General features: G+C 49.7%; 1 protein-coding gene across 1 annotated transcript in view; it reads right to left on the bottom strand.

The window, feature by feature from the left end:
- Positions 1-568: 568 nt before the first annotated feature.
- NENF (neudesin neurotrophic factor) overlaps positions 569-11979 on the bottom strand; it is an 11958-nt gene continuing 547 nt past the window's right edge. The window contains exons 2-5 of the mRNA XM_046683957.1: positions 11744-11979; positions 2883-2943; positions 2066-2169; positions 569-1122 (exon numbers count right to left, since the gene is read on the bottom strand). Of these exons, the coding sequence (XP_046539913.1) occupies positions 946-1122; positions 2066-2169; positions 2883-2943; positions 11744-11920 (519 nt within the window). The 5' untranslated portion in view covers positions 11921-11979 and the 3' untranslated portion in view covers positions 569-945. The remainder of the gene's footprint in view (positions 1123-2065; positions 2170-2882; positions 2944-11743) is intronic.

Here is an 11979-nt window from a genome sequence, read left to right on the forward strand (position 1 = left end):
CAACCTTGGCACAATTGACATTTTGGAGCAGATAATTCTTTGTTGTGGGGGGCTGTCCTGTGCATTGTAGGATGTTTAACAACATCCCTGGACACTAGATACCAGTAGCATCCTACAGTTGTACCAACTGAAAATTTAAAAATATCTCCAGACGATGCCAAACGTCCCTTAGAGGGAAAAATCTCCCCTCAAAGGGGATTTCTTTATCAAATCTGACCTGAGTCCAGCGTGTTGCGTGTGCTTCACCACCCCTGGAATGACCTCCAGAGCAGGCTCTGCCCACACTGGACCCCAGCCCTCCTCCCTACTTCCCAGCTGCAGGTGGGGCTGAAGCCAGTTCACACCGGCATCTCTCCGGGGTGTAGTGTAAAGCCAGCCCCTTTAGCACCTCCTGTTCCCCTTCTCCACTCCTCCCCCAATCCTCCCCATTTCTGCCACATCTCGTGGATGCCTCCTGCTGCCCGGCCCCCTCCCAGGCAGGCAGACAGGGCAGGACCACGGAAGGGAAAGGCGGCATGAGGCTATCCCTTACAAAGGGTGCCAACGAGGCTCCAAGGAAGAATTCTCCTTTTGTGAAAACAGGAAGTTTATTTTTGTGCTTATTCTAAAGTAAACACGGTCACAGTAGAAAAGTTGGCAAGTACAGAAAAATATAAAGAAGAAATAAAGGTCACTCCTAATTCCACCACCGGGACAGCCAATGTTGACACTCGGGGAGCTTCCCTGTTCGGCTATTCTGAACTACCCTGGCTGGTGTGCGGGCAGGACACCAGGTGGACAGGACACTTGTCCAGGGACAATAAAGGGCATCCAGTGTTCCAGGTTAAACATCTGCTTTATTCAGATCGGGTGACCAGAGGCCCAGGCAGCCGATCTTGCAGGAGATGTCACCCCTGGGTGTCCCCCCGCCTCCCCCTTTAAGAATGTGCTCCTGCACAGCGAACATCAGAACTCATCCTTTAGGTCAAAATGGGGTTGGTCTTCAGGCTTGAAGTCCAGGTTGGGGCTGCCGTCCTCGTTGAGGATTCTTCGGGCCGTGTAGCCAACGATGGGATACTTGGCTTTGTACACTCTAGTGAAGACATCATCCAGGGATTCCAGCTCCTTGGCTGTGAGGCCCGTCTTGGGGAGAAAAGCCCAGGACACACAGAGGGTGGGGATGAGCGAAGCATGCCCGGCACTGGTTTCTCGCCGTCCCCCCTTACTCGCCCCACACCCCCGATGCAAGAGAAAAAATATCTCAACAAACCAAATAATGGACAATTGGCTTTTGAAGAGACAATCCTGCGTGCGTGTGTGTTGGGGAGGTGGTGATGGGAGGGGAGCAATGGCTTCATCACGTTTTGCTGTTTGACTGATGTACGAATTAAAGCCTCCGGAGCACCAGCGGCCTGGGGCCGGATGGGGGCGCACCCTGCCATCTGCATGCCCCTCCTCCTGCCTGATTGATCCCACCGTTCTCTACACTCCTCCCATTAGAGATTTATACACCCTTCCCCCTCCTTAATGTTTTCATTGTTTCTGTAATGTTGCAGCGTAAGAGTCTGACTCATCTGAGCACAACTCGGGGGAATGCCAGCCTTTCTGTTGGGATCACTTAGACTCTGAATTGGGTTTTGTTAATGCCATTTTCTCCTTCATGGAAACATGAGCATGGGGGCTCAGGATTCATCTCCTGAGCCACCAAGAGTGGCCTGGGGAGTGGGTCTCAGAGACTAACAGCAAATCTGTAAGAGGCTGGGGGCTGTGGGTGTAGATGGTAAGGGAGATGGGGGTCACGGCTGCCAAGGCAGGCTGGAGCCAAACTGTGAAGATCACTGCATTTGATCATAAGTTCGCTGGAGTCTAGACTTGACTCTGTAGGCAACGGGGAGCCATGGAAGGTTTCTGAGTAGGAGTGGCACGGTAAGATGTCTATTTCAGGAAGACAGCTGGCCACCACACCCAGTGGACTGAGATGTAAAGAGGCTAGTTAGGAAGCCTTGCTACTGCCCAGAGGTAAAAAAGGCCATGGCCGGGGGGTGGGGGGCACGACATTTTGACAAAGGCTCTTAAGCTGGCTCACAGTGTCATGGGTGAGGTCTGCAGGATCCAGGGACATCTTGGCCACCCCTCTGGTGGAGTCCTTCCCTGTCAAGGCATTGTAGGGGGCTCCTCGTCCATAAAACTCTGCAGTGGGGAGGAAGGAGGAGGGTGTGAGAGTGGATGTGCATGCAGAGCAGCGGGGGGAGAGGGCTTCCGAGACCCACCCAATCGTGAAAAACGCTCCAGGCCCAAGGAGATGGAGCGCAGTGAAGATGTGAAGTCCAATAAGCCACCCCAGCCATCAGTTTGCATTCCACTAATTCAGAATATGGAGTAAGTCGCACATGCTGGGTTGAGAAGTGATTTTTTAAAAAATACAGAATAAAAATAATCTCTTAAAAAGTATTTAAAATGCAAACAAGAAAAATGCTCAGTCTTTGTAAATGTCAGTGGAAGCCAAGTCTATTTCTGTTTAACCTCTTTTGTTTGGCATCAAGGAAACAATGAGCCATTACAAAATTACTTCCGCGATATCATTTGTAGTTACCATTAGCGAAACCATGAAATGGCATTAAAATGTTCTATGACATTCTATGATCTCAACTCTTTGCTAAGTAACACTTTTCCTCTCACTGCTTCAACCACAGTAAACGATCAAGTTTAAATTTGATTCTATAGGCAATGGAGAGCCATGGAAGGTGTTTGAGCAGGAGCATGACATTATTAGGAAAAAAACTGCTGAAGTACAACCCTGATAAAGATTGTTAACTCAGTCCTTCCCATTCCTCACACCTCCAATGCCCACTCTGGCTGCCTAGCTCCCCAGAAATAAGGATTCACAAAGCCAAGCCACTTACCCTTTCCAGAAGTGACATCAAACACCACTCCCTTCACTGCCATGTAGATGGGCTGATCTTCCTAGAAAGCAGGAGAGAAGCTGTGAGGAGCAGGCGAAGAGCCCAGCTCTTTCAGCTCAAGTCAGTAAAATCTCTTCCCACCATGGGCTGTGGAGAGAGCTGTGGGTGAAGTTAAAAAGAGCCAGTCCTCAGCGGGCTGGCCCCTCCCTGCATAACAGGCCCACTCACAAGGTACAGAAAAGTTACAGAGTATCATGACAAGCCCAGGGCGATACCTTTCTTGAAAAAAAAAAAATCAGGAACAGAAGCAACTCTACACAGATAAAAATTCAAAACAATGTTAAATGATAAACTGTTTAAATCGGTCCAAATTTCCTTCCATCTTCATCAGTGTACAAACATGGATGTAATCAGTGTAAATGATCTATTTTACATTTTGTTTCTTACAGGTAACATTACTTTGTATAAACATTTTCATGTATTGAAATAACCAAATGGCTGTCATTTAAACAGCTGTATCGTATTTATATTAGTGATACTGTGTACCTGTCTCCTCAGCTATTCTTCTATTTTGGGTGTCTGGCTTGTTTCCAATTCCTTAGAACTATAAATGGCAGCATTATGAATATCTTTCTACGTTACTTTCTAATTTGATGAGTTATTTCCTTGAGGCCTACTTCAACATATGAAAGTCCTGGGCCAAAGGATGTGAACAACGTAATCACTTTTTATATTTTCCCAGTTTATCCTTTGAAAAACCACTTACGGTGCCAGAAATACACAAGCAACGCAGTTTCCTTCCCCGTGGTTCTAACAATGGGTTTTATACTTTATTTTTTGCTATGTTTGTGGGTATACAATGTTACCTTAGAATTTCTCCCCCAAAAGAGAATAATATAAAAGCAAACAGCATGGATTTTCTAATTTCCATCACGTCGGGCTCAGGCTGGGGTGACTAGCTCAGTTCCAGGACACCCTCTGTCTGGAAGCTCTTTCCTTTGACACCAGCCCGGCAGCTCACAGGCCAGCGTGCACAGAAATCTCAGGTTCTCCAAGAACACGCTACTTGGCCTTCTCTGGGGGCGGGGAGTGCCCTTAGGGTTCTTGCCCTCCTGGAGCTGAAGGTCAAGTGTTTTCATTACCACATTTGACAGATAGAGGAATGGGGCTCAGAGAAGTCAAGCAACTTGGCCAAGGAAACATATCTCAGTGTCACCTAACCTCTCAGGCCTCAGTTTCCCTAAGCGTTAGATGGGGATGACACCTACCGGCCCTGTGGGAATGCGGAGGGAAATGGTGTAAGTGAGCACGTCGCACGCACAGCATAGGGGCACAGTACAGGGTTGGTTACTCTTATTCCTGAATCAGCTCCTACAGACAGTCCCCAGAAGTCCCGCTGACTTGGTGGATGCTGGTGCCACCTCATCTAATAAGGGTTATTCAAATGACATGGCTTAACCAGCCAGCACACTGCATTTTTGTCATGATTTCCTGCCGGTCCTTCATGGTGATTACTTGTTCCTCAACTTCGATAGCTTATCTAGTGGCCTTAATGTATTTCTATCAAGTTTTAAAATATATTACAGTTGCAATTTTACCCACAGCATTTTCTCATCTTTTCCATTCTGTGGCTTTTTCTTTGATGTTACTTTTCTCTGTGGAAACAGGCATATACACATGACATTCACACACATAACATAAAAACACGCATCTGATCACTAACACTCTCCACTTCTGCGGCAGTTAAATATGCACCCCTCACGAAACTATACATCGAAGGTGTAAGTGCTCAAAGGAAATGGTCACAAAGGGGCGGAAGGCACGCTGAGCGCCTTTCAAGGCAATCCTGTTACACAGACATTGCCTAGAGAGGACTGGCCTGACCAGTTAACTGTCAGTGTGCCCTGGGGGCGAGTTTTTTTCATGTGAGATGGATGTCCTCTGATAGCAGAGCTAGCAGGCATGGGTGTTCAGGCCAGGAGATGGCAACTGAGGAAGGTGGATGGAAGCTTAGGGAGTATAAATGCAGACACAGGAAAGGAAACATCCATAGAGACATAAGACCCACATGCTCAGCACCAGCTTCACACCATGGTCCTGCCACCCTCTCATCCACCTGGAAGGATACATTGCTTTTTGTCCCCAGAGCAGGTCTGAAATAACAGCAGGAGGGCTGGGTTTTTTTCCATGAGACCAAAGGAGGACTCACCATGGTGTCATGAGTCCTGGCATAAGTTTTCAAGTCAAGCCTGGGTTTGAGCCACCACTTATGAGCTGTGTTGCCTTGGGTAAATTACTTAACCTCTCTGTGCCTTAGTTTTCTCCTCTGTACTAGGAAGATAACCCAAGTATCCATTTATCGGGCTGTTAAAAGGATTAACCACGGCTAGAGACATAAAGCATTTAGCAGTTTAGGGGAAAAAATGTTAGTTTCCCTTATCTTCCTCTAGGTTTTAAAAGTTATCAGTTCAAAGAGGAATCAGATAACCAAGAGGAAGGAGATTGGAGATTTTCCTAAAGGAAAGATAGGGAAAAAAATGTAATTCCCAAGTGACAGATAAGGACTCTGGAGGAATTTTAAATTAAAACTGGAAGGGGCCCTGAAGATAGTCTATCTAACACCTTCACTTTACAGAGGCAGCTAGCCAGGCCCGGGGAGATCACGAGACTTGCCCAGAGTCACAGAACAGATTAAAAGAAGAGCACGTTCTGGAACCTGGAGCCTGGGACCCAAGGCTCAGTCCACTCTCTGGCCTGCCCCACCAGAGGGCACACAGCACGAGGACATCGCACTTGCCTGGGACCCGGAGAGGGTGAGAGTGTCCTGGGAAGTCATCCACACGACCGAGGACCCAGAGGAAAGACACAGGGAGTGGGCCAGAGGTACCCAACGGAAGGGACTCAGGGCACCAGCCTGCATAAACGAGACCGGGCCTTTATCTTTCCTCTGGGTCTTGGGCTTCCCTTACCAGCTGGCTGTCCTCCCCGTGGTCAAGCAGGGCCAGCAGGGGGTGCCACGTGAGCTACCACGACAAGAGGATACAGAAGCAGCGGGCAGAGGAAGGAGGGTCCCGTCCACAGCTGCGGGAGAGAGACCTAGAGCCTGGGTGCAGCAGGAAGGCAGGGCCAGCGGCTCCTGACCCCCCAGCACTTTCAGACCCTGCACCAGGGGCCGGGACAGAGCAGAAGCCCCTCCACAGTGACACTCCTCCTTGGAAAAGAGGGAAATGGCTGCGAATGTTTTCTTCTGCAGAAATAACTGGGTCCTCCAAGGATCTAAGGCCAGGTTTTTCTAACTGTAATTAGCATTGGTAATCTATTAGTGATTTCTCAACAGGTTTTTTAAAAAAAATGAAATAGAGGACCAGCACCAGTGGCCTAGTGGTTAAGCGTGGCATGCTCCGCTTCAGCAGCCCAGGTTCAGTTTCTGGGTGTGGCCCTACACCACTCGTCTGTCAGTCACCATGCTGTTGCCGCGGCTAGCATACAAAAAGAGGAAGATTGGCAACAGATGTTAGCTCAGGGCGACTCTTCCTCAGCGGAAAAAAAAAAAAAAAAAGAGAGAGAGAGAAAGAAAAATAGAAAAAAAAGTTTAAAATAGAAAACATCAGAGTGCATCACACATAGTAAGAATAAGCATTGTTTCATGGAACTTTTGTTTCAGCTGTGTCTTTGTGTATACCAGGGTAGGATGCAAAACATATTCCTTAACCCAGCCAAAACATCTACAAGCCATCATTCTATTGCATAATTAGAGAGGGTGGTTTCACCTCTTTGTTCACCCGCCTCCATCCAACAGCCTTCAGACTGTCTATTCTTCATGTGTGTCCAGGATGATCCTTTGGGAGGAAGTGCAGTCCTACTCCTCACTATCGCTAAGTTTTAGAAAAGCAGAAGACAAGTGTAACCCCGTGCCCCCAAAGCACAGATTCCAAGGAGAGCTGGTGACAGAGCACAGACAAATTCCATTTACAAAGAATAACCCTGAAGCCTAGAGGGCCTTGGGCAAACCCAGGGTCCAGGGTCGCCCTGAATAAACTCCAGAAACTAAACTACACTTCCTGTCATACTCGCATTCTGATACCTTCTTAGACTGAACCAATATGCCCTGGAACAGGTCACACCGCCCGGAGTGACGTAGAGGGAGACTCTTGGTGGTTGATTTCCTTTGTGCATGCCAGAGGGAGCACAGCCTGGTCCGCCTGTCTTTCTCACTTGCTGTGTCACCTTGGGCAAGTTCCTTAACCTCCCTGTGCCTCTTTCCTCAACTGATAATAACAGCACCGACCTCATGGAGCTGTGCTCATCATTAAGTCAGCTGGTGCTTTAACGCGGCTAGGACAGTGCCTGGTGGAGTCAGCTCTCTGTAAGTGTTTGTTAAACGCATACATCTGGTCCCAGGCCCAGACGTCATGATGGGGGTGTGGGGACAGGCGGGGGAGGGCAGGGTGGCTCTCCTGCACTTGGTGCCCTACAGTGCAATTAAGGCAGGAAACATTTTCTGAGGATGCACTTGGAGAGTGGAGAATGGCATTCCCTCTGGACTAAAGAGAGTCCTCGAAGTCACCCCATCCTCCCTCCCCCAAAGCTAACTGTGTCACGACATCTGCTTTCCTTGATAAACCAATCCTTCCCCCGTCTGTTTCCTCCATCGCTAAGGCAGAGGAAAATACTGTGCACATGCCACTGACTCGTCTCCATCAGGGAAAATTCTGAAGACGCCAAAGTCCGACATACAGGTTAGAACACCAGCAGCAAAGAAGCAGGTACACGTCTCTCACCCCACATTTACGTGGCATGCATTGATTTTCCGAGGACGAGCAATGACCAAATTCATGAATGGCTTGTGATTTACGCTGTTTCTCAATTCTAAAAGCTCAATGTGAGGGTAAGTCATACAAGAATTTTCCTTTATCATATTGCCTGGGCTGGGCCCTCAGTCACACATGCTGGCTATGAGGGGCTGTAATTCAGGACAATTAATATGTATTTCAGGGGTAATCAAAGGGAAAGCAGAGAAATTTGCATTTACTGAGTACCATGCTAGGTGCTCTCCATACGTTATATATGTTTGCTTATACTCATGTATGTCACTTATGACAACTTTTATAACGACCTTGCGAGGAAAGTATTACGATACCTATTTTGTAGATGAAGAAACTGAGGCTTAGAGTTTAAATAACTTGCTGACAGTTTCTCTGCTGGTAGATAAGAAGCCAGAATTCAGACTCATACCCGTTTGATTCTAAAGCCTATGCCCTCCCCACGACATTCTTCCTTATTGAAAATCGGAATGCCAATCTTGGACCTGTAATTTGTAAAGAGTGAAACCCTGCTACGAGGACAGCTGATGAGACAAGGCAAAAGCTGCCCACGGAAGTGTGTGACCAATATCTCTACTTCTAAGGGCAATTTTGACCAGAGCTGCAGAAATCGAGGACCACAGGACGGCCCTCTGGAACACATTTGACCTTTCTCGTCCTACTTTCATTTCTGTTCGACACGCTTTCTCTGTGATCTTTGTGTTAGCTACAAGACTGGTCCTCCAGATGACCTTCTCTATACAGGCCTTACCAGAACTATGGGGAGAATGAGCTGTGAAGAGGCGCCGAGTCGGCCAGATTTTCAGCAGGTATTCCAAGAGGACTAATTGATGCCACAAGCCCAACTACAGCTATTTCATACTCCCAGGTGTGAATGATTCAGGGAGCCACACTGTAGATGACTCTGAGAACCCAAAATGCCCCAAAGGATGAAACCGGTGCAGGGCCTTGCACAGTAGTTCCAGAACACAGCATGCTTCTGCGAAGGCCACCAGCAGCCAGGACCCCTGTCTTCCATGATTTCCAATCTGAACCTTCCACTGGCGACACTACGCAGCTCCCTGCACGGGTGCCCGAGCTCCCTCCACAAACCACAGGGCAGATGTGGGGCTGGGACAGGTGGGTCTGCCTCGGCTCTCATCCAAAAAGCTAACAGCAGAAAGAAGACACTCATTGCTAGATGTTTCTGAAGGACTTGCTATACAGATCCACAGTCCCACAGTGGAAACTCTTGGGGGTCAGATGTATTCTAGAATTCAGAATTTGTCAGATTTTAGAAAGGTTTTATGGGGCACATACCATAATATCTATGGGGGTCCAAGGCAGCACCCCATTATCAACTATATTAATATTTTCACAGTAAAGCATGAACATGAATGTTCACACTAAGTAGGATAAATAAAGACTATAAATAGATTCGTGTCCGCTTCAACAAGGGTCCATCACCAAGAGTTCAGATCAGATCAGGTTTTGCTGTCAATTGACTTATTAAAAAAAGCCTTCCGGTTTGCAGCGCTTATTTGATTTCTGAATCGCATAAGAGGATTATGTTCCTGTTATACTGCCTCTTGCTTGTATCTTTCATAATAAGCTAATAAAAATAATAGCAGCTAAGATTTATTAAGGCTTACTGTGGTAGGACTACACCAGCCCTATGCTAAGCACTTTGCATATCACCATCTCATTTAATCCTTACAAAACCCGTACACAGAGGTTGGAACTCTTCTTATAGCCATTATGATGGTCACTTTTATGTGTCACTTTGGATAAGCTATAGTATCCAGTTACTCAACCAAAAACATATCTAGATGTTGCTATGGAGGTATTTTATAGACGTGATTAACATCCACAATCAGCTGACCTTATGTAAAGGAGATTACCCTGGAAAATCTGGGTGGGCCCCATCACATCAGTTTAGTAATTGCCCAAAGTCACAGAGCAGAACAGGCACTCAAACCCAGGTATGATCCAAATACCTCATCTAATGCTCTATCGAGGGTGACCATAGAATGCATTATACAAACAGTGACACTTCTGAGAGTGAAAGGGGGCTATTAATAATTATCCCAAGACAACACCCATAAACCAGAACCATCTAGGACAAACCACATTAGAGCACAGCTCCACCCAGCTACACTCCACTGCCCCCTCCTCCCTTACTCTCTTCCTCTCTCTGCCTACAGACATCCTCTGGGCTCCATACCCAAAACGGTTCTTTCCTTACCCTGTTTCCATCTCCAAGCTTCTCTCCCTCCTTCCTTCAGTTAACTATCAATCACATCAGCAGAGAAAACCCAGGGTCCTTTCTCAGCTCCCCGTTCTGCAGCCCCTGGCACTGTTGCTGCACACACCTCCACTTCTCTCTTCCCTTGGGTTCTGTGCTGGGGGTCCCCAAGATCACCCCCACATTTGGCGATTTACTAGAAGGACTCACAGGACTCAGCAACCAGTCGTACTCAGAGCTAGGATTTATCACAGCAACGTAGTAAGGATGCACAGCTGGATCATAAGGAAAAGCGACGCAGGCGGAGGCTAGGGGAATCCAAGTGTGGACTTCCTTATGTTTTCTCCCTCCCCTGAAGGGTCACACAGAGCACCCTCTTCCCCCAGCAACAAAATGCAGCAACACGTGTGCAATGTTTCTGCCCGGGGAAGCCCATTAGAGACTCGGAGCCTAAGATTTTTTACTGGGGGCCGGCCATGTAGGCCCTCTCTGCCTAGCAGTGTTCAACATAAACACGCTCTTACAAAGAGCCCGCACGGAGCCACCCTTATTCATGAGGGAGGTGTGAAACACCTTGGAAATCCAGACAGCAGCCAAGAGCCACTCTTTCTTTTGAGCAGGCCTTTCTAAGGAGAGCAGGCCTGCTATGTTAACTCCTTCCTGCACAGATGCCCTGACTCTGTACCCTCTGGTTCCCTGCTGCCCCAAAAGATGGTGTCCCTTAGCATCTAGTCACGTCCCTGCCGCCCTCCCTCTGTGTTCTCATCGACTCAGGGTTCTAACCAACCCCACTTTACAACAATGCCCAATTCGCATCACTGCCTAACAGCCAGGCTTCCAGTCCCCCTTGCGAAGCTGATCTGTCTAAGGTTAGTTAACTTAGGGGTTAGGGAGCCCAGGCCAGAGGGTTTTAACAAGTGAACATTGTGTGTTTTCCTTGTTCCACCACTAACTGGTGACATGCTTCAGTTTCCTCATGTGTAAAAGCAGGAGGCTGGTTCATATCAACTCTGAACTCAATGATTTCGCGGCCACTCTGTCCCTCGCCCCTCCCCGATCTAATGTCTGCTCGCTATGGCCCTTCTCATGAGCTGCCTCTTGTTCCCACACTCCGCAGCCATCACACTGGGCCCCACCAGCCCAAATGGACAGGTGACTGTGACAAGCTTCTTGGACACCTGCACTCTACTGACAGATGTGGGTGTGTTTGGGGTGGGGGTCTTTGTCCCTAAGCTCCGATCTCCTTCTGCCCTCTCCCCGAGCTCCTGCTCAGCCCCGAGGGCACAGGCACGAAGCCTGTTTGGAGAGTCGGCCCGCAGAGGAAGCCTGGGCTATAGGGGCGGGAAAACAAGGCGCAGGGAAAGCCTGGCTCGTCCCTGGGCCTGCCCCAACTCCCACCCAACCCAGGCAGCAGGCTTTGCCTCCCTCCCTCCCTGCCCCGCCACTCCCCCCAATGAGTAGGCAGAAGTGTCTGTCCCCAGCTGTTGCCAACACTGAACACAGGAAAGTTCTGAGGTTTCTGTACGGACCACCAGCCAAAACGCATCGCAGGCGGGCAGCTCGCTGGAAGAGCGGGGAAGCGCGGGGTGGGTGTCCGGCTTGGTGGAGAGGGGACAGCAGGGCGCCCGACCGCCGACGACTGCCCCTGACCCCTGGGTGGCCGTCGGGGCCTGGAGAGAGGAGCCCGGCAGGCCTCGGGCCCGCGCCCAGCTCCGAGCCCGGGCTCCGGGAGGGGGCGCCGTCGCGGCCTCCCCGCCTCCTTGCCCACCAGCCGGCCGGGGCCCCGGGCCCCTCCGCCGCGCTCGCCCGCTTACCTCCTCCCCGCTGTAGCGCGCCAGCTCCTCCTCTGTGAAGAGCCGCACCGGAGGCCCCCGCTCGGCGGGGCGCGGCGCCTGCCCGGCCCGGACCGCGGGCAGGCCCGGGGCCAGCGCCAGGACCAGGGTGAGCGCTGCCAGCGGCCGCAGCCGCCGCACCGGCGCGGGGCCCGCCATGGTGAGCGCGCGGAGCACGGCCGGGGGCGGACTGGGCAGTGGAGCCCGCGCGCTCCCGT

The sequence above is a fragment of the Equus quagga genome, chromosome 13 (assembly GCF_021613505.1).
Source record: "Equus quagga isolate Etosha38 chromosome 13, UCLA_HA_Equagga_1.0, whole genome shotgun sequence".
NCBI lineage: Eukaryota > Metazoa > Chordata > Mammalia > Perissodactyla > Equidae > Equus > Equus quagga.